The following is a 22,219-nucleotide window of genomic DNA, read 5'->3' as shown; positions in this document are numbered from 1 at the left end:
GGTGTTTCTTTTCCTTTAAATCGGTTCTGCTTCCTTTGGGTTTTGGTGCTGAAGCAGCAAAGCGTCAGAATGAAACTGAAAAATAAACGCAGAAACTGAAGACATTTGTGTGTTCAGAAGTCAGTCAAAAGTTGGAACCTTTAATTGATAAACTGATACATCCAGAGCTTGTACAGGATTATTGATGGACAGCAGTTCTAGTTCCAGAAAATATGGTCCAGATTAAAAAAAATAAATTGCATAACTTTAAAGCTAATCATGTCTAATTTTTATTAAATACATCTTGATCTGGATGAAATCTTCTGAAAGTAGTGAGAGCAAGAAAACACTGAATCCCATCTGGGTTTTTTTTTGTTTTAACACCTGGGATAGAGGAACAGCCACAGATGAGAAAGTCGTGAAAAATGAGCTGGAATGTGGAAATTACAGCGTTGAGACCCGACATCTTTAATGCAAACAGCAGCAGCACTACGAGGAAAAAACACTGACGTTTAAAAAACAGAAATGTTCATAAAGCTACACGCCACCAGCGACAGACTAAAGGCAATCAAAAAAAAAAAAAGAAATCCAACCACTTATCACAATTAACCCACAGCGCATCAAACCTAGTGATATTTGTGTATTTATATATGTATAATATCTCGGACAATTAGAGTTTTGCTGCATCTCAACGGTTCAGTGAACACATCATTATAAATAAAAATCAGCAGAACAAAAATCTCAGGTCCATACATGTTTTTTTACAAACAGATCCTCATGATTATTGTTTTTAATATTGATATTAATATTACAGCTCCCAGGTTGATGTGGGGAAAAGCAGAAAGTGGAGAGAAAAAACGAGTCTTTATCCGACGATTTCTATTGTTTTCTTTAAACACACACACACACACACACACCAGACAGACAAATCACTACATTGCGCATTTACAAGTTGACTATCAAATCGGGACGACTGTACACATTGTTGAGAAAAGACCATATTTATGGAGCCAGTATTTCATTTCCCCCATATTTTCTCTATTTTTTTTTGTTTACACTTTTTCCCTCCAGCAGCAACTTTTAAAGGGCCGATGAATCGGCTTCGTGTTACTTCGTGGAGAGGATGAGGGCGACGATGAGCCCGTACAGACCCAGGACCTCGGCGAAGATCAGGATGAGGATCATGCCCACGAAAAGCCGGGGCTGCTGGGCCGTTCCCCGCACGCCGGCGTCGCCCACGATGCCGATGGCGAAGCCCGCCGCCAAGCCGCTCAGGCCCACGCTCAGCCCGGCGCCCAGGTGGAGGAAACTCCTGCACACACAAACAACCGGCAGGAACGGTAACTACAGTAAGTCGACAGCAGAAGTTTTTACACAGAGATTAAAGAAACGATTAAACCACTGGAGTAACAAAAAAAACCCAAACGTTTAATAAACATCTGAGAGTATTAAGGTCATAAAATGAAGTAAAATCGAATCACGAGAATAAAGGTGAAATAAAACGAGAAGTCGTAGCATTACGAGTAGAAAGTTGTGATTATGAGAAATTAATCTTTTTTTAAAAGTTTTATTTTGAGAAGTTGTACGAGAATAATGTGGAATATTATTATTGTACAAATAATCTGAGGAACGTAATCCAGTTACATTAACTGGGATGTTTGAAACATCGAAATACAAAAACGTTTTTATAAAAACGGTAGATTTCGAGAAGATGTCTAAAAATAATGTTGTAGTGTTACGAGAACAAAATAGTAATATTGATTTTATTCTCATTGCTACAACTTAAGTCTCGTAATTCTAACAGAATGAAGTAATAATTTTATGGGAATCCTATTTTTATTAAAACAATTTTAAGATGTTCTAGTAAAATTGTATTTTTATTCTGCTAACATAACTATGTTCTCATAATTATTCCATCATACTTTTAATTTTTTTTAGGGTTTTGATCATTTTAAGCCCAATCGTCCAGCTCTACATTAAATGTTATAAATATATTAACAGGAAAAATTCTGAGTTAGACAGTTTTATACTAAGAATATGAAACAAATCGTGTCGCGATAAAAGAGTTTAATATCAGTTGATATTGTTAATTATGACCCGTTTTTGATTTTAAATATCTGAAACATTTCCAAACTGGTGTCAGAACTCGTCCTGTTTTCTCTCCACATTGTTTTTATTTTTTAGCAGTTATGACACAAAGTGGGGAAACCTGGAACCGCCCCAGTTACTCAGCAGGTCGTTGCTAGGTAACCAAAGTTGGGGGGGGAAACCTGAAACTGCTTCTTACCCAGCAGATTGTTGCTAGGCAACCCAAAAATGAGCCAGATAGTTGATTCCATCAACCTGGAATATTCTACATGTTGAATGTGCTACCAGATGTATTATTTATTGCGGTATATAGTTATTGATTTATTGGTGATGAGAAGATTATTATAAAACGTATCTAAACATAAAGCTTACTTGTATAGAGTGATTTTGTCTGAGATGTTGTTGGCGATCAGCACTGCTACTACCAGGCCGTAGATGGCTATGATACCAGCCATGACCACGGGGATGATGGACTTCATGATGAGCTCCGGCCGCATCACAGACATGGCGGCGATGCCTGTGCCGCTCTTAGCCGTGCCGTAGGCCGCTCCCAAGGCTGGAATGACAAGAACAAACGCAGGCTAACGGGTTAGCATCAGAGAGGCTAGCAGACGACAGAAACAGTGAAGCACAGCTGGAGCTGGAAAATAAAGCAGAAGTGGGACTTTTGTTACAGATTCTGTTCCTCTAAATAAAAACCCATCATGGCGTCACTGCAGTGTTTCACCTTCAGTCAAAGGGAAACTATAATCAGCCTTTTACTGAGGCTTTAGGAGGGATGGGCGTGATGGAAAAGGCCATCAAAAGAGGAAGAAGCAGCTTCATGAGCCAACAGGAAATGAAAAACACAGAGAGACGTCACACAACCAGGTGTGTCAACAGAAGCAATCAGCAACAGAACGAAGCAAACAAACAAACATTAACGAGAACCTGCAGGTGAAGCAACAAAATATTATTTTATTCTGATTAATCCAACAGTAAAACTGCTGCTGATTTTTAATTTAACCACTTAAGCTTTTTTATACAATATTAAAAGTACAATAAATATCCAAATGAACAATTTATAATAAATATTTTATTTCCTAAAAAGCAAAAACAGCATCTTTTAGTGAATTTGAAGGTAAACTTTGCCACTTGCTGCATTTTGGCTGAAACATATTTACAGACAGAACATTTATTTTTTATTTTTCTAAACATAAAACATGTACTACTTTGTATATTTTCTTAATTATTTCTCTGTATGTTTATTCAGCAATTGGCTGATTAAAAAAAAAACCCTCAACAAATTGGTTGTATTTACCAGTTTGTGAGTATTTGATGACTTTTTCCTGGCATTTGTTTGTGCAGAAGTTCCCATAAAATGACTATTTAATTATCCTAATATTCTGACAATATAACTTCATTTTCATAATTAAAAACATAAATAAATCTTAGACTGGCCACAATATTTAATCTTAGAGTTGACCTGAATTAAAAATCGAACATTTGTCAAACAAGATGGCAGCTCTGGGTGCTGAACTATGAAAACCAAAAGAGCACATTGATTAAAATTTTGTTTTTTAAAATAAATAAATAAAAATCTGGATTTTCCAAAAATGTAATTAATTGCCCGTCCTGCAGGTGGCAGTGTTTCTTACTTATACTCCACTGCTGTCTCTTTGTTGAGGTCCAGTTAAAGTCTGATGGAGTAACAAAATGTTTCATTTATTCTCCACGAGAGCAGAAACAATTACTGCAAAAAATATTTCTAATGTGTTGCTACAAAATTAGAGATTTTAATTGTGCAAAAGATAAAGAAATAAAAGTGAAATTTTACAGGGACTGACAGATGCTTGGATAAATTTTTTTTATTTCTTCATTTATTCTGCAGCTTTTTAGTCTTTGGTGACCTTCTAGCAGGATTTTGAGAAAATGACTTCCTCCAAAGACAAAATGATGCTGATTAAATCTGAAACGACTCCAGATTTCCCAGCCTGAAGCGTTCCTGCACTGGGAGTTTCTCCTGCTCACTACAGCAGGCTGTTCAGCCACCATGTTGCCTCCATCTTTTCTGATGCAGCGCCACACCGACGCCATCAGAAGGTTAAATCAGCCCCGTCTGTCTGAAGTCAGTCAGAGCGCAACGGGGAAACGTTTAGCAAACCAAAACAGAGAAGCAGTCCGACTTTAGACGCTTAAAGCAACTTTGGTTCTTAACCAAGCCTGAAATACAAATGACAGCATGTTCAAATGACGCAGAGATGCTAATAAGCAGATTAAATATTGCCTTAAATGTTTGGCTGGACAGAGATGTGGATGACTAAGGAGAAAAACCTCCACCAGATTACTGTCATCCTGTCTCAGCAGGAAGATTCTGTGGAGGAAAAACCTCTGGATTGTAATCCTAATCCTCCTCCTCACTCCCCACCAGAGCGTTTCGGAAACGGGACGCCCCCTGACGTCTGATGACATCAGAGCAAAACGTGCCTCCAACAAAAGAGTGAAAATAAAATCACAAATTACAGCAGGGGGGTCTCCGAGTTAGAGAGAAAAACCGGATGTGGATTTTACCAAATTACAGCATAGAGCTCGACCAAACATTAAAAATGTGTAATGTGAAAACATTAATTATAGCAACAACGGCAAATTAGGGCCATTGTACATAGAAGAAAAACATTTCCACCAAAAAAAACAGAAAAAGTAAAAAGGAACTCAAATGGTCTAGAATAAAAAAGTGGAAATTTGAGCTCCAAACGTTGGAATTTTGCTAGAAAGAAAATAAAATTATCAGAATTGCTCCAGAAGAAACATGGAAGCTTCTTTCACGAGTCAGAAATTTACTAGAAAAACAAAATTAAAACTTTCTATATATATATAAATAAATAAAAGAAAGAATCTGAAGCTGAGCTTCACACATTTTAAATCAGGACAAGTGAAACATCAATCTGTGAACTTTTATGTGGTAAAGTGTTGCAGGAAATGCAACATTTTACCACCTGCCAACGCATCTTTGCAGGATCAACACAATCCAAGCCCTTCTTTCTGCAAAAGCAATCCTCTATAATGATTAATAATTACTGGAAAAAGCAGAACGCACCACTTAAAAATCATCTGGTTGATCATTTATAAGTGGTGAGTTCTGGTGTGCAATGCTGCATATTTTAGTAACAATCTGACCAGTCCTTATTATTTGGGTTTAATATATAAAACTTATTAATTGTAGGTGTTTTTGTGGCTTTTCCTTTTAATTACTTGGTTAAAACTAAGAACAGAATTTGGACAAAGTTTATGGAGTCCTACAAGATATTTTAGTAACAGATTTGCACAATAAACAGAAAATAACTGTATTTTTACTTTAAATAAAATGAAAGAAAAATAATCTAATTTCAGTGAAAATCAAAAACCAACAAAACTGGAGCAGAGGGAAACTGAAACTAAAGTATCGATCTTACCACTTATTGATCCGATACCGACATTTTGGATCAATCCACCCACCTCTTCTGGTGAGTCAAATACTGATTGTTTTTTCATTAAATTAATTAAAAATAGTAAGTTACATCATTCAGAAACTATTGAAAGTAATAACAGCGCCACTTCTTCATAAGTTTGATATATTTTTTAAACAAGTTTTTTTTTTCCCCGATTTGTTTTTTTGATGCAACCAAAATTATTTTGATTCACCTTTAGTTTAATATAATAAATAAGAATGTACATAAATACGAAGGATAGTATATTTTTTTGTCTTTATCAAAAGACATGCATCACATTTTTACTCTTGTCCATTATACAGTCAAGGGAAGAAAAAAATAATTAAACTTCAGGAAAGCTTAAAGTTAGCAAAGTTTGAGTTTATATCAATTACTATCTTGCATCATAAGTTTGTCAAGTTTTCTACCAATAATAATAATATGCTGATATCTGAGTGACAAACTTTACCATTAAAATTTGCTTCTGACTCACTTTTAAATAAGGACAAGTGGGAAACTAGGAAATAAATCCATAAAACCACCAAGTTTTAAAGTCCATTCAAAGTAGCACTTCTTCATAAGTTTGATATATAAAAAAAAAAATTTCAGAATGTTTTTTTCTGAACACATCCACTGCCGATTTATACATTTAAAAGTTTAAAGGTGTATTTCAGGGACTCACTAGCCAGATGGCCAAGTCAGAAGTCTCATCATGTGATAATCATGTGACTTCGTCATTCCTTTGAGGAATAGGAAGTCAGCCAACTGATCACGGTTTCTAATTGATATTAAACTATAGAGAAGCCTTTTTAAAAGCTTTATTAAAAAACAAAAACAACAAAAGAGATATCAGCATGAAATCAAAGCTACACCTTTATGTTTACCAAATGGTTTACGCAGCGATTGACTAATACAGCTTACGTGGGATGTCGTGGACTCTATCTCCAATGCATTTGCTTTTTGATCTCAACTTTTAACATTGCATAAGCATCAACTTTGCAACACTTTTTAATTATTCTTAATAAATTTGTAAAGTGTAAATGGCAGCTTTGTGGAGAAAGTAGCAATTACCTTAATCAGCTATTAATGCACTAACCACACGATTAAATGTAAGGATAAACAAATTAAGGTTAGTCGTCAAATATACAGTTGAAATTTGTTTTTTGTACGTGTAATATTATAATTATATAACTTCTGTTATGTCCTTTCGCTTTGCCACAGTAATTTGAAGTGAGGCTAGCGTCAATGCTAACTCGCACAGCTACCACCAGCTAGTTAACAAGCCTTAGCTCGTTATAGCTAGCTATGGTTAAGGAGTGAAAGCAAAGAAACCCAATAAATACAAATAGGGCGGTTTCAAAAATAATTTTAAATCTCTTTCTGCCTTAAAGCTACGGCAAACGACAACTAACGATTAGCAATGAATCGCTAGCAGTCCGGATAGCTAAATGAGTATTAAGAACACCGCGGCTAACAAATGACACTTTATGGGATTTAGGCTCATTTATCTGTAAATACAAACAGACATCTGAGTGACAAACATTAAAAGTAATTTAAAGAAAATGTGTGTTACTTACCGCTGAACACCATAGCCGCGGAGGCTCCCATCACTGCGAAGAACGGTGAGTACTCTGGGCTTTCGCTCGACATTCTGTCTCACTAAATAACGTATAAAAATAAAGCAAATATACAAAAATAATAACAATTAGCGATGACCCAAAAGAGAAAAGGCGCACTTTACAGGAGGCAATGGAAAAGGCCACGGGCTTTGGAAGCAACACCGGGTAAACCAGGAACCGTCTAATAACCTAACTACCAGCGTAAACGGGAGAGTCACGACTCCTGAAATAAATAGCCGGCGCAGCAACACAAAATGGCGAAGCGGAAAGGATCACCTGACTGACGGAACGGATGGAAGCTTTCAATTCACTCGGCGACGGAGGAGTTACGACAAAACTTTTATATTAAACCCTGCGACGTAGAATATATATTCAAATCGTAAGTAATAGGTTAATGTTAGAAATAAATATATATATTCAATATTGCGTTTAAATTTGCTGCTCATTTTCATTGTAGTTGTCAGAGGTTCACCCCCCCATCAGGCCTCCATTTGGTTTGCTCCGTGGCAGACTCCGTTGATATTACGTGATATTGCAAATGCGGGGAAACCGTGTAAATCTAGAAATTCACACATATTTTCTTAAGTATCTACCTAAAATTTATCCATTTTTTTCTTCAAATAATTCTTAACATTTTAGCTAATGAAGTCAAGGAGGAAAACTCTACTATGGGAAATCCAGTGCTGGTACAGGAGACTGTTGACCACGGTAGGTATTGAACAAACTTTAGTACTTGACTGGTTCCAATCTTACCTAAAGATTAAGGAATTTTTGTGCCAATAGGTAACTTCTCATTAGAGCTAACAGAAATCACATGTGGGGTTCCACAAGGTTCCAGCTTTGGCTCCCTGTTATTTCATATTAGTTGCTCCCACAGGTTCAGATAGCAACAAATAATACAATAAGATTCTTATACCATTTCAGTAAACCATAAAAAAATATTATGTCAGGAATAAAAATATATATTTTATTTGCAGAGTGGACAGAATCATTATCATTTAATAAGTTGCTAATTTAGTCAGTTGGTTTCTTGTGACAGCATAGTGACTATTTTAATAGTCAGTGGGTGGGGGCTAAAATGGCTCTCCTGCACAAGAAGAATAAAATTATGAATAAAAATGTTATTTTGATTAATCCCATTTTTCTGTTTTATTTTCAGAAGTCCTGAGCTGGAAACTTTGTATTGTGAAAAGATAAATCTTTACCTCCTCCCTGATCCACTATTGCCGTCTGAAGAAATGGCAAAACAACCAATCAGAGCTAGTGGGAGGCTCTCAGCGCTGTCAATCACTCTTGTGTACTCAGTGTTAAATGTCCTAATAGTGGAGAAACAGGAAAACTGTTTATCTGCAATTGTCTGTGGCTATGCTAACTAGCCTGAGCATTCACAACAGTCCATGCTACATGCGGTTGATCAGAGAGCAAGGGGGTGATTGACAGCGCAAAGACCCGCCTCCTGGCTCTGATTGGTTGTCTCTGGTAGTTACTGGGAAAAGACAGAGGAGCTTAAATTTTTCACAAATTATCTGTCTCATACCAAACTGTCACAACATACTGACAGTTACAACAAATGCATAAAAATTTTTAAAATAAAAGTTACATTCTGCAGCTTTAATCGAGTTCCACCACTTATTAAAATGGCAAAACTTTTACCATTTAACTATTTAATCTCAATAAAACATTCAAATAAATATGGAGTTCTTGATTTTGGCACTTCTGGCCTTCCGTATGTATCACCCTGCTGCAGAGGGAGTTTCACTGTTGGCTGTGACATGCAGCGATGTGGCATGTGAGCCCGCAGGTGGGTTGGCTGCAGCTTCCAGCTCCGGATTTACACAGAGAGAGAGGAACAGGCAGGCGTGACTCCCCCAGATGAAGACAGAGTTGACGTGCAGTTCTTCCTCCTCCCTGATTTTTCTGCATTGCCGGGTCAAGTCAGCGCTGCTCGACCCTTCCCTCCACCCATAGATTAGGGTAAAGCCCCACCACTCGTGATGCAGTGTCTACATGCATCACCTCCAGCCTCCTTCCTCTTTGACTCGAACATTTCCACAACTGCCGAGACTGAATTATGAAACAGAGGCGATGCACCAACAAGGTCACAGCCAGGAGGATCATACTCCTATTTTCTCTTTCTCTGAGTTCCATTGATTCAAAATTAGCAGTGAGAATGAGAAAACACTGTGCAGTTCTGTGTAACCAGCTCATGTAACAGCATGGAGTAACATGATAACCCTGGTAGTGAATCGTTTCCTGTTTGGTTTGGGAGAATCCGTATGATGTTGAAGAATGACCCATTTCTACCCAGACATGCACACTGACACCAAACGATGTTTATCCTTCAGCTGTTCTATCAACGTCTTTCTGAAATCTTTGAAATGTCAAAAGAGGAAATGACTTGTATTTTCTTCCATCTGATCAAGCTAAGCTCTCTTGTAAAGTTGCAGAGTCAAAAATTAGCAGTAAATTGGATCATAAGAGTAATTTTTCAGTCATATTTTCACCTTGTTATTTATTCATTTATAAATGTCACAATTTCAACTAAATATTTAATTAGCAAGCTAGTTTTTTTAGTTTAAACTAGATATTTAACTAAGAAGGTAAATATTTAGCTTGTTAGCTAACAATGTAGTTTTAAACAAGCTAAGTATTTAACTTTAAATATTTAAAACAAAATATTTAATGTTAAACTATATACATGAAGCTAAATATGCATATTGCAAGATATATATATATATATATATATATATATATATATATATATATATATATATATATATATATATATATATAAAGCTGAATATATATATTCAGCTTTGAATATATATATATATATATATATAATGCAGAGCATGCTAGTATTTTTAGTTATATGCTAAAAATACAGCTAGCCTATTAGGTAAATATTTAGATTGATGCTAAATATTCAGGTTTAAACAATAAATTTAGATATCTAATTAAATATTTAATTTGAAGCAGACTTTTTTAAATTATTGAATGACATGGTGAAAATACCACTAAACTAAATAACTCACAACTTTACAAAAGAAACCCTCATATTTTACAAAGAAATCAACCAGATCAAATAATTAACTAATTGTAATCAACATTTCTGTAAGGAAAAGCTGCAGAAGTCCAGTGATGTGTGTGGGGAAGTCAGAGGAAAACCCTCTCGGTGCGTAGACTTAAACACTTAAGCATCTTAGTGCTGCAGGCAGGAAAGCAGGTTTTCAGTAGATGTGCCAGACAAACACCCAAAGGAGCTGCTAAAAATAGCCGCGCATGCGCGATTAGCGGCGTGAATCTTTGAATGAACAGCGCTGGCCTAATGAACAGAATCGGTACCGCTCACTGTAAAGAGGGAATTACATTACAACTCCCGCTTTGTAACCTGACATGCAGACATGTCAAAAGCTGAAATGCTTTTATTCTAAATAAATAGGTAATATTTTGTTTTCAAAGAACCGACATCAATTGTTTTTAGGCTGCCCCGTTAAATGCCTTGAAAAAAATATTCATTTCACTGTTTCCAGAGGCACAAACTTCAGTGCATCGAAAACAGGAAGGCTTTTACACATACTTGAATATCTTGAGTTATTTTCACCAAATGTTTTCCAGTCATGCAGATCATTGTCAGCTTCCATCAAACAAAAATAGAAAATGTGCCTGAAAAACCACGTCTGAGTAAAACAGAAGTAGCTTTGGGCTAAAGATTTATCATCTATGAAGACAGAAATACTGCAGTTTTATTGAGATTAGAACATATAACTGTTGTATCAATACATATACAAAGGAAAGGAGACGCAAAGTTAAAAAATACGGGGTTGGGAGGGAAGCCATTTTTATTTACGAGTCATTTCTCTACATTTTTTTTTTACAAGCATCAACTGTAGTACTGCGTGACTTTGGGGTTTGAATTCCAAAAATCTTGTGAATGTGAAGTTAAAGCCATTCTGGATTTTCCCTCTTAAATTCTGATTTTAATTTGCCGATAATGTTTTCCAACTTAGATTTTCAAAATTTCAACGTCTGGAAACAGAAAATAATGAAATTCAAATAAAAACTCCCATTTGGAAAATTTATTTGAGGCAGTGCCTATTATATATACTATAAAAAATAAAATACTTGTTTTAAATCAGGCATGTCTGACCAGAGACCGTTTTAACTTTTTCCCCTCAAAGTTAATGGTCCCTCAATAACCTTTCAAAATTACAACATAATGTTTTAATTTTAATGGAAATAAATTATTTTGTTTCATCACAAAAGGAGGCACAATTCCTGAACTGGGTCAAGGGCCATAAATGGCCCCCGCACCTCATCTTGAGCACCCCTGAAAGGGTTAAATGAGGGGAAATGAAATCAATAACCGTTTTCAATACTGTATTTTCACATCCATACAATCACAAGTGAGACATTTTAATCCATCAGCTTTTCCTCAGGTCCACATTTTATATCCATTTTCCAGAAGCAGGGAAAAAATAAAATAGTAATAATATTTCACCAGAAAAGTAGTTTTTTTCCCCACCAGAACAGAAAATGATGAAAAGTGTGGACAAGGACAAAAAAAAGAAAAGAAAAAGGGTTTAAGTTAGGGTGCAAAGCAGCAACAGGTCAAACATTTGCTCAATTTATTAGTTTTTTTTTTACATCTGTTATGGAACAACATGACTTAATCATATTTAGAGTTGATCACATATTAAAGACTTCACCTCACTAAAGCTGCAGGAAACATCCATTTTTATCGACTGTTTAGTTCACTGGCAAATGAACCGCAGCAGGAAGCTCTCCTTTCAAAATAATAACGATAATATTTCAAAATAACAGTAATATGTGCATAGAAAAATAAAGAAAATATGGAATCTTTACATGTTAAACTTTAAACAGCATAATTAAATAAATATGGTAACTCAGGAGCAAGTTGTTCGGGTGGCGTTTCTAACATTTAAACATGAACATTACGAGCTGATGACATCATCATCATCATCATCAGTGGGCCATGGCGTCCTGGAAGCCCCACGCCTCCAGCAGGGAAATCTGGAAGCTCTCCTTGCAGAGCGGTGGGTTGTCGAAGGTGGTGCAGCGGCCGGTGTGGCCGTGGTTCAGCTCCGCGTCGATGAACAGCGCGTTGCTGTCGCCGCCGCCTCCTGATTGGACGAGAAGAAGAAGAAGTTTCAGGCAAACTGATTCATTTAATGTAAATCCAAAAATCAAATAAACAAACCGAGTGAAGTCAAGTTAAACAAAAACTGGTGTTTTCATTTGTGCCGTTCTTATTTTAAAAGGTTTTATGCAAAATAAAAATTTTTTGTACTTCAGTTCGAGTTTCTACTGTATCAAAAAAAATAAAAATACATAAATAAATAAATAAACAGCCAGAGCCTCAGGAAATAAACCAGCCGCCCGTTTTTATGGCAGCAGGTTGTTTTGTGGAGTTAGTGAATTGATCCATTTCAAAAACCTCCAGATCCTAACATTACAAATCACCTAGTGACCCCAGCTTGTTACCTAGCAACCCATGCTGTGCTCCAGCTCATTTGGTCAGCAGGTTTAATCACTTTATAATGGCTGCTGGGAAGGACGAAGTATTTTGTTGTTTACTTACCATCTAGAAACCACCTGCTGCACCTTTGTTGGTTGTGCAGGAAGCCCCATTTCTGCTTTTCTAAGATGTATGGTTGTATTATTGTGCATCTGTTTGAGGCACGTTTTCAACTGCGAGTGTAAACGTCGAGTTTAGGGGGCGTGGCCAGCAGCAGCTTATTTGGATTTAAAGTGACAAGATGCTCTAAAACGACTCATTTTGAGTAAAATTTCATTAAGAATGACATGAACATGTTTTGTATAGGCCATAAACGGATCCCAACTTGTTCAAGGGATCACAATAGCGTACCTTTAATAAATGTTCCCAAAGGTCAGAGGTCAACCAGCCTGTCCATAGTTACAAAATCAACTTTGGTATAAAAATTTGGTTTGTGCTGTTTTTATGTTTAAGAGATCAACTTTGAACAAAAAACTAAACTGATATAAATGAATAGTGCCGCGTTTGTGCAGCTCAGTTGATCGACACCAACATTTTCTCTGTTTTAGAAATGTGAACAGGCTGGTTGACCTTTGATGACCTCTGGAAAGATTGAACATCTTTAAAGCGACAGCAGCACCATCAACCATCTGCTCACCCACGATGATGGAGTCGAAGTTCCCAGCCATGAACATCGACGTGTTTTTGGAGTTGAGGTTGAAATGGCGCGTCGCCAGAAACGGCGACAGTTCTCCAGGAGGTTTATCAGGCTGCTGGAGGCTCTGGTCTGCGCTCGGACTGTCGGCGGCCGCCGGGTCGTCCGGATTCTCCGGATCAGCGGGCCGGATGGCCGACGCCAGCTCAGGGTGGCGGATCACCACCCACTCGTAGCGCTCCATCTCAGGCTTCAGCTGCAGAGACGTAGAATCGGTGAACCAGGGAATCAATCAACTCCTTCAATAATAAATTAAACATTTTATTGGCTAAAATTCCTTTAGTGAATGTGAGCCAGGTAAATCCAAGAACCCATCTGAGGAGTTTTGGCAAAAACATTCAAACCTCTAAATGCCAGTTAATTAATTATTATATAGACAAATATTTCAATAATTTATTACAATTAATAGTTTCAGCCCCATTGTTAGTTTTTTCAGGACAATAGTCACAAAAAAAGTTTGATTTATGTCACTAAACTGCAGTGACTACATTTAATTATATACTCAAATTTATTGATGCTCTAAAGACATTAATGTAGTAAAATATTCTTCCATGTTAGATAAATAGTCTGCCAATAAATGAAGAACCTTTTCATCAATATTAATCAATTGACTTAAAAAACAGGCTCCTATCTCACTTGTAAGTCAGTTTTATTTTATGTCAAGCATAGAAAGACATTTACAACTAGACAAAAAATACTTAAGATTTTGTTTTTGCAGTGTAGTCAAAGTCCAACCCAGTAAAAATAACAAATGTAGATAAATAGATAGATTTTTCCTATTAACCCTTTCCTGAACACCTGGTCTCTGGTGCAGTGTCAGGTAAAGGCCTAACCAGAAACGAGCGGATCAGGTAACGGGAGTTTCCAACCGGGTCGTTCTTAAGTTTTTGAGCTGTTCTTCCAGCCCACAGCTGTGAGCCGACTCAGAAACTTGGATGAATAATTAATTGTGAAGACATCAGAGATCAGTTTTCACATTTAAATCAGAGGTATTTATTAAAAATGTAAACTAAACGCTGCATCAGGAGGAGCTTCCTGCAGCAACGTGACCCACAATGAATCGTAGAGGAGACGGCTGTGGAAACCGCAGCTAATGGTGCCCTCTAGTGGCTGCTACACAGCATTACTCAAACTAAAACGGAATAAATAAATGAAATTATCTTTGAAAAACTAAAACAAATTTACCCTGAATACAAAACACTCCCCAGTGCCAAAATAGCTCAACTTGTTGCCTCCACGTTTCCTGTCCTCCCAGTCTGACGACAGGTAAGCTCCACACACCTGAGATCAAGTATAAAAAAGATAATACATGTTAGACCATCAACTTCACTATCTCAGCATGCACTAGCTCTAATCACAAAGATGCACTTTAAAACCCAGTCTGTGAAAAAGAGCCAAGCTGTAATCCAGTCACATGACTTCATCCATTCACAGAAGACAATTAAACTGTAAAAAACCCATTTGAATGAAGTTACACAAGTAAAAAAAAAATAAATTCACTGATTTTTATGAACATTCAACTTATTGTAAATTTATCTAATCCACACAAAGGTCAAAAGAATAAATAAAACCATGTAGCCCCACTAATGCTTGGTTCAATGTCTGTTAGCAACGTGAATCTTGGCCACATGGTTTCCAGTAGCAGAATGCTAACCTCTCTGACTCCTGGACAAGTTTTAGATCACCAAATCACTTAAAGTACAAATAAGTTGCTCAACTGTTACCCTCACATTTAGAAATGGCTGCAAACAGATTCACAAATTACACAACTGAACCTCTTTGAGAAGCAGAAGTGGAGCCTCCTGCACAAACAAGAATACAGCATGTGGTTTCTGGGGGTAAGTCAACAAGAAAACTCTTGTTTTTTCCAGCAGCCATTGTAGTAAAACCAGCTGGGTTGCTAGGTACAGTGTCTGGGCTCGGTTGGGGTTGCTAGGCAACGACACAGTGTCCATCTAATGTGACTTAACCAGAAGATTTTTGAAACTACTGGTTTCAGTTTTTAGGAGCAGTTGAGACCCAAATGGAAGTGGACAAACATTTAGGTGCCCTCAGGCAGCAGTCTGCAATAGTAAGTTCATCAATTAAGTTTTAAAGCCTCCTAATAAAATTTCATTAAAAAAAATATTATCAGTGGGCTCTACCAACAATAAAGATGCAGTTGAGCTAGCCCCAAGGCACTAATCATAGATATTAGTTCCGCTAAACACAATATTTAGCAGAGGCTAATGCACCAACTTCAAATTAAATTATTTATTTTTTGAAAGAGTAAAACCTTTGAACACCAAATTTTTTAATTACTTATGTATTTAGGGGAAGCCAAATGCACCAAAGATTTTCCAGAGTTAGCAAAACCGCTAAACCAAAATTTAACTTCACTATTAGCGTGTTAGCAAGTGTGCTCACAACTACAGCTAATAATTAAGCAGCACTTTCTGTTGGTGTACTGGCAGTGATCATCCAAGAAAGATTTTGAAATGGCTTGTTTTCCAGACACCAAAAAAAAACCGTTTGGTTTTTTTAAAAACAGGTGAGACCCAAATGGAATTAGAAAAATTTGCAAAATGGGAATTCTGCAAACTATGTCCTCTTTAATCTAAAACAACAGTGTTTTCATCAGTTGGTTTAAAAGCAACTTAATTAAATTTCATGTTACAGAATTAGTAGAAAAGCTGCTTTGCTTACATCTCCATCGGTGGTTCGGATCAGGAGCAGAGTGGGTTCATGGCCTTCGCAGTGAGAGTAGAACCTTAAAGCAAAACGTAAAGTTGGTTTCTTTTTAAACCCTTAAACCGACAACAGGAGCTGGAAAATGTGTGGAAAGGTCACCTGCTGAGGCTGCAGCCGTGGGTGGAGGTGGTGAAGAGGAGCTCCGGCTGGCAGAGGGCGAAGCGCTCCGGGATCCACGACCAGATGTCGTGCATCTCCTTGGCGCCGACGATCTCCGAGGAAAACGTGTCGGGATTCAGAGCCAGCTGCACGTTCCGCCTGGAAAACAAACCAACAGGAGGCGCTGCAGTACAGAGGAGTCATTCATAACATCTGCAACTAGAGAGAGGGTGTCTAGTCAAAGTAAACCAGAACAAAAATGGATGAATGAAGAAATGAACCCACCTAACACTGAAATCAGCAGAGAGCAGATGAGACAAGACGAATGGAGCAGAAAGAAAACCAAACGAAAAGGAACAGAAGATGGAAAATTAACTCAAATAAAATACTTAGACAGGAAAAAGATACTATGACCGTATTTAGGACATAAAACAAAATTTGTAATGAAGGAGTAAATTTATGCCAAGACAACTTTGATCAGATATTAACTTTTACAAGAAGAAGAAACAAAAAAAAAAAAAAAAAAAAAAACAACAACTAGAAAATAATGTGATGTTGGAAAAAATAAAATCTCCAGAAATTTTCATGTTAAAAGCAAAATTTACAGGATTAAAAACAAAAGACTCAAATTTACTGACATCACTGTAAAAACAGAAAATCTTAATTATGTTGTGTAGTTTGTAGTGTAAATATTTTAGTATAATTGAATCAAAACATTTACAGGAGTTTGTTTCAAGTCAATAATCTCTTAACATTGATAGTTAAGATTAACCTTTAAAGCCATTTAAAATATTTCATTACGTAAAATAAAATAACGTAATATTCCTTTAATGAATTTGAACTGGGTGCATCTAAATCTATGGCATAAAACATATTTAGTGACAGAATGTTCTTTAATCTTAAATGCAGAATGTGTATTTTTATTCTTCCAGTAAATAGATTTTTTTTCTTTGAGTTTCTATGTTCCAGTTAATTGATGACTAAATTAGTTGACGTTTATAGCGATAATCTGATTAATGACATTCAGATTAATTCACCATTAATCCCAATTGATCGTTTCGGGTTTGGACGTTACCTCTTCTGTTTGACGGTGATTCCTTTCTGCTGCAGCGACTTCTCGTTGGTGAGCTGCAGCAGCGTGATCTCCTTGCGGTTGATCAGGCGGATGGCGAAGGACTTCTCCAGCAGCTTCTCCGGCGTGACGGTGGAGCCGATGCCTTTGACGAACGCCTGAATATCTGAGCGGATTTTCCCCGAGTCGAGCTGCTGCTGGTTCTGTCCCGCCTGGCCTCCCGTTTTGTGTTTGCGGTAAAACTTGAGCAAGGCGATGGCAACGCGGTAGAGGACCTTGTAGCCCTCCACCAGATACACATCCAGAACCCGGACCATGTGGCCGAACGGCAGGTCGCCCAGCACCCAGCGCTGCCAGTCGGCGTAGACCTCCATCACGTCCTGGGCGGTGGCGACTATCAGTTTGTGCGCAGCCGTGCAGTACTTGTTGGCCAGGTCGCCGAAGGTCATGCAGCTGGACTCGTAGGCCAGGAAGGTTTGGTCCAGCAGCCGTTTGCCCGGCTCGTTGCAGGCCAGGATGCGGCTGACGTGTTCGAAACACTGCGCCTCGTCTTTGCTGAAGTGGAGGAGCAGCGCGGTGAGCGCCGGGAGGGACGGGCAGTGCGAGATGTCTGGGAACTGCCCCGCCACGCAGTTGATGATCCGGTGCGCCGAGGCCACCGCGTCCACCTTCAAGCAGTACCGCGGCACCGGATTTCCGTCCACAAACTCCGGCAGCGGGATGTGAGACGACGGCTTCTTCGCGGCGGCGTCACCTATGATGTCACGGTACACGTCTGCATCCGGCGTAACGGTGCGGCACGGAATGGACTTGATGAGCTGCTGATAGACCTGAGCCCGCAGTTTGTGGTTCTTGGCCCAGTAGCCTTGGCGAGCCAGCTGTTTGAACTCCTTCAGCTCTTTGCAGTCCACCTTGGTGGGCCCGCTGCTCGTCGCCAGATCCCCCATCTGGTTCCAGTCCACAAACGCGCCGTATTCCTCCTCAGCCATGATGCTGGAAACTTTCTGGACCGCCCAAAGGAGGATGCGTCGATGACCTTCTGTCCTCCACAAAACTGGTATCAAACTGGGTGAGACTATCTGTCCATGATGGTTACTGGAAAACACAAAGAAGAACAGAGGTTTAAAGAACTAAACCAGTTCAGAATATTTCCACTTTGTGAATATTGAACTCGCCTCGACTGTGATTTGATTGGCCGATCACCAGTCTTTAAGTTTAAAGAGTAAACAATAAACTAATAATACATATTGCAATAGACAACATCAACATTAGTAGACAGACATGCAATAATTTCACTGAACATGGATCCAGAACTGCACAGCATTCTGGGGGATGTAGGCTGACGAAAGACTAAGCACCAACTCACTCTGTGGTTACCTAGCAACAGTCTGTTGCACAACTTTAGAGCGAGAAGTAAAAACACCAATTTAGCAGAATCTCAAATATTTAAAACAAATCAGTAATTAATGACAGACTGATATGAAACAGTCACATCATGTTAAGTTTTTCAGCCACATCGTCCAGCCTTCGCTAAATCCCAAAGCAACTTTTTTTATTTTCAGATAGTCGTCTCAACTGGTCCTTAACGTTGTTAGCTTCATGTTTCTGTGCAAATTTGTACATTTATTTGATTCTGGGATGTCTGATCTAAAACCGCCTCGGTGCTGCCCTCTACGGGCTGAATAGTGGCTACTGCAGTTGAATTTTCCAATCGGTTCCAAAGGTTCAGCTTGCCTGACAGTCGCTGCATTTCCACTACAAAGGTGCTCAAAACTTTAACAATATTCCACTAATGTAAAATTGAAGCATTTCCACTGAACAACAACAACTGTGTTTGTTCATGCAATAAGTTATGCCACAGCGCCATCATCCTCCCAGCAGTAGTAACATCCAGATCACGAGTCAGGATGTGAAGAAAGTTTTTCCATTGCAGTTTTGATGCAGCTAAAACGCGTTAGTCTCTTTTTGGGAAAATGCAACTGCTTAATTGACCACGCCCCTTAGCATCTCTGGTCACGCCTCCTTTTGGTGGAACCTTTATATAGGGGCGGGGTTAAGCTTTCAGATGGGCCTTAGTTACACTTTAAAACCTAACCTACTCTACCAAGTCCAATTGACTTTTCTTTCTTTTGCAGTCGTTTCTTGTATCGTCCGTTCGCCTCAAATTATGAGAATTGAACAAACATCCATTCTAAACATCTGATTTGACTGGTGTGGTTAAAGTCCAAACCTAAATTAAATTGTGCAAAACTTGAATAGATGTGTTGCCATGCCAGGTACTCTGCGTTTATTTGCAGGTCAGGCTTCGCCAGGACAAATGTTAAGTCCAGAATGTTCTCAGTAAAAAAAAATGCATCACTGTAGACAAACATTTATTACATGGATTCTTGCTCCTGTGAGCTTTCTTTTTTTTCCCAATCTCCAAGCACAGTAGTGTGTTTTAAACAACTGAGGTGAAACAAATCAGTGACACAACCTTGCAAAATGGGTTTTAACCAGAAATATTTTTTAAATTAGACCACATCAAGTTCTCAGGGGCAGAAACATAAAAGTATTTCACACATGACACTAATGGGCAACATGAGGATTTACAGTCTAAAAACACGGATTCAGCAACTTCTATGGTTCTGTGTAGCAATAAAAACTTTCACAACACATTCTTACTGAGAACAGCCGTCACATGAAGATGATGCATGACCAAAGATCACCATGCTGAATATCATGCTCAAAGGAAATTAGCTTTATGCGAGTCACATAGAAAACTTAGAGAATTTTGACCAATTAGCAAAAAAAATAAAAAAGGCTAACTTTAAACCTTTGATATTTTTTTTTACAGTGAAATGAAAATTGTACCAATAACGGTGAATAATAAAAAAAAAGAAAAAAAAAAAAGAAAAAAAAAAGTTTCTGCAATGAAAATTTTGGCATGATCTAAATACCAGCAATCAGCATACACTGATAGTTAAACAATCTATGATTGTAATTATATGCATAATATATTGCAATGACAATTCATCATGACACTGCCCGTAATCTTAGCATTATTCCCTAGTGACAGATAGTAAATATACTTACAGTTTTTATCCCTATAAATTTAAGAACCCCTAATTCAGGGAAGATTTTAATGGATGTTTTAATTTATGCTGCAAATCCAAGCTCAAGTGTTAAATCATGACGTTTTCAGCAGAAAGAGAAAGACTGGAGCCTCATAAAAGCCTCTAACACAATGAATGACCGAATAGCGTTAACATAAAATGCATGCAGAGCCACTTAGACCGTTTATATTCGGCTGCAGAAGCTGTACGGGCTTGTTAGTTTGCGTGTTTGGAGCTAGACCGGTCGTGGACTAAATTTGACACACTGTTTTCCCCAAGTTAGCATGGCTAGCATTAGCTTAACACAGCCTGCTTAGGAGACGCTGAAGTTGGCTTCCGATTCTTTTTTTTTTTTTTTTAAACAAATGAGCGTCTATCATTTGCTCCTGACCTGGATTTATACGATTCTGCTATCAGTGCAACTCAATCTAACCCATGTTTGAAGAGCTGCAGCAGTTTTAATGTGATCCAGATTAGGAAAAAGAGACCCAATATGGGCTTTCATTTATCACATTCAAATCAAATAATAATTTCACACATCAAAAACTAGGCTGTAAATATTCTGGTACAAGAGTAAAACAATTATAGTTTTAAAGTGTTGCAGTTTTAAAAAATGGAACAGATAAAAAAGAAATTCTTCAGGTAGTAAAAATGATTGGTGGAATCGCCCTTTAGCAGTTGTCCGAATCGAAAGCTAACTTCAGCCTCATCCTGCACCCCGTTTTATATGCTAAAGAAAATCAAACACTAACTGCCCGAGAAAAACACTCATAAAACCAGAGAGATCATTATATATAAAAAAGACTGATTAGATGACTACGCGGTTAGATTTACAAAACCGTTCCAGCACCTGCTAGCATGTTCGCTACCAATTAATCTTGTCCATTGACTGTCCGTCCGTCTTGGACTTTACGTTTTAAGCTTAAAAAAAACCCCGATTTATTTAACTAAATATAATCACAGAGAGAATAACAGACTTTATTCCACCAAACCAGCAATTCTGACAAGAAAATAATACATTTATTCCGATTAAAAAGCACCGTATTCCTACCTTAGAGCTGCATGACTGAAAGATGTGAAGCAGGGTTCACGTTGTTGTTTCGAGCATGCGCACTACGTCCAGGTGGGCTGTTTAAATCTACACTGTCAATCAGGTTTCTGATAGCTCCTCTGATCCATCCAGCTTTAAAATCTGTGCTGATCCTTAATGAAGAATGCAGATGTTTAATTTCTCATGAATTACTAGCAGAAGTTCCGTTTTCTATCTGTCCATGTTTATGTGAAGAAGATTCCTTCTGGTTTAATGTGGTGCCAGGAAGTACAAGAAGGACAACAAGCCAGCTCTTTGTTAGAAACTCAAAGCCCAGCCGCTCTAACACATGACAGCTGTTACTGATAATTGAATTGTGCAATCAAAACTGCACTGCGGTAAAATGTTGTCTAGTTTCCTCTGAAATACAGCTGATGCTTCTTAAAAACGCCTCTGTTTTTGCTTTCTGTGGAATGAAAGGGTGAGAAATTTGTAAAGTTAATATATTTTTACTGTGAAATAATTCAAATTAAAGATGTATATCTACCCATTTCTAAGGCGACTTTGAGTGCAGGGTAGCTAACTATAATATTAATTACAACAAGTGCATCTATTTTTATTTTCATAGCCTGTTTGCTTTGTCAGTCATACCTAAAATAAAAAGCAATGAACGCTTTGCAAAATTAAACTTTTTCCACTATTGTCACATTAAAGCCACAAACATTATTATATTTTATTGAGATTTTATAAGACATCAAACACAATGTAGCGTCTAAATGAGAAGATGTAGGAAAAGCATAACAATAAATATCTGAAAAGTGTGGTGTA

At 37.7% G+C, this 22,219-nt stretch overlaps 2 protein-coding genes across 2 annotated transcripts; both read right to left on the bottom strand.

Moving 5' to 3' along the window:
• Positions 1-104: 104 nt before the first annotated feature.
• On the bottom strand, positions 105-7,613 carry atp6v0cb (ATPase H+ transporting V0 subunit cb). Its single transcript, XM_044101607.1, has 3 exons — positions 7,091-7,613; positions 2,440-2,623; positions 105-1,291 (listed from the first exon to the last, which is right to left on the bottom strand). Exons 1-3 carry the CDS (start codon positions 7,161-7,163, stop codon positions 1,087-1,089), a joined length of 462 nt encoding a protein of 153 aa, XP_043957542.1. The 5' UTR covers positions 7,164-7,613; the 3' UTR covers positions 105-1,086.
• A 3,736-nt stretch (positions 7,614-11,349) lies between these two features.
• tbc1d24 (TBC1 domain family, member 24) lies at positions 11,350-21,762 on the bottom strand. Its single transcript, XM_044101586.1, has 7 exons — positions 21,413-21,762; positions 17,270-18,361; positions 16,195-16,353; positions 16,051-16,114; positions 14,551-14,646; positions 13,309-13,561; positions 11,350-12,276 (listed from the first exon to the last, which is right to left on the bottom strand). Exons 2-7 carry the CDS (start codon positions 18,253-18,255, stop codon positions 12,119-12,121), a joined length of 1,716 nt encoding a protein of 571 aa, XP_043957521.1. The 5' UTR covers positions 18,256-18,361; positions 21,413-21,762; the 3' UTR covers positions 11,350-12,118.
• Between the last annotated feature and the right edge of the window lie 457 nt (positions 21,763-22,219).

This window comes from Gambusia affinis, linkage group LG20 (genome assembly GCF_019740435.1).
Source record: "Gambusia affinis linkage group LG20, SWU_Gaff_1.0, whole genome shotgun sequence".
Taxonomy (NCBI): domain Eukaryota; kingdom Metazoa; phylum Chordata; class Actinopteri; order Cyprinodontiformes; family Poeciliidae; genus Gambusia; species Gambusia affinis.
The sequence above is the reverse complement of the archived record's forward strand: the minus strand, read 5'-3'. Positions and strand labels throughout refer to the sequence as shown.

Excerpts from the sequence above, each read along its gene's own strand:
- atp6v0cb (XM_044101607.1), bottom strand. The coding sequence starts at position 7,163 with ATGTCGAGCGAAAGCCCAGAGTACTCACCGTTCTTCGCAGTGATGGGA. Across the intron at positions 2,624-7,090 it reads CGCGGCTATGGTGTTCAGCG|CCTTGGGAGCGGCCTACGGC; the intron begins GTAAGTAACACA and ends TTGTCATTCCAG. Across the intron at positions 1,292-2,439 it reads GACAAAATCACTCTATACAA|GAGTTTCCTCCACCTGGGCG; the intron begins GTAAGCTTTATG and ends TTGTGTGTGCAG.
- tbc1d24 (XM_044101586.1), bottom strand. The coding sequence starts at position 18,255 with ATGGCTGAGGAGGAATACGGCGCGTTTGTGGACTGGAACCAGATGGGG. Across the intron at positions 14,647-16,050 it reads TCCGAACCACCGATGGAGAT|GTGTGTGGAGCTTACCTGTC; the intron begins GTAAGCAAAGCA and ends ACTTGATCTCAG. Across the intron at positions 12,277-13,308 it reads CTTCGACTCCATCATCGTGG|GAGGCGGCGGCGACAGCAAC; the intron begins GTGAGCAGATGG and ends TCGTCCAATCAG.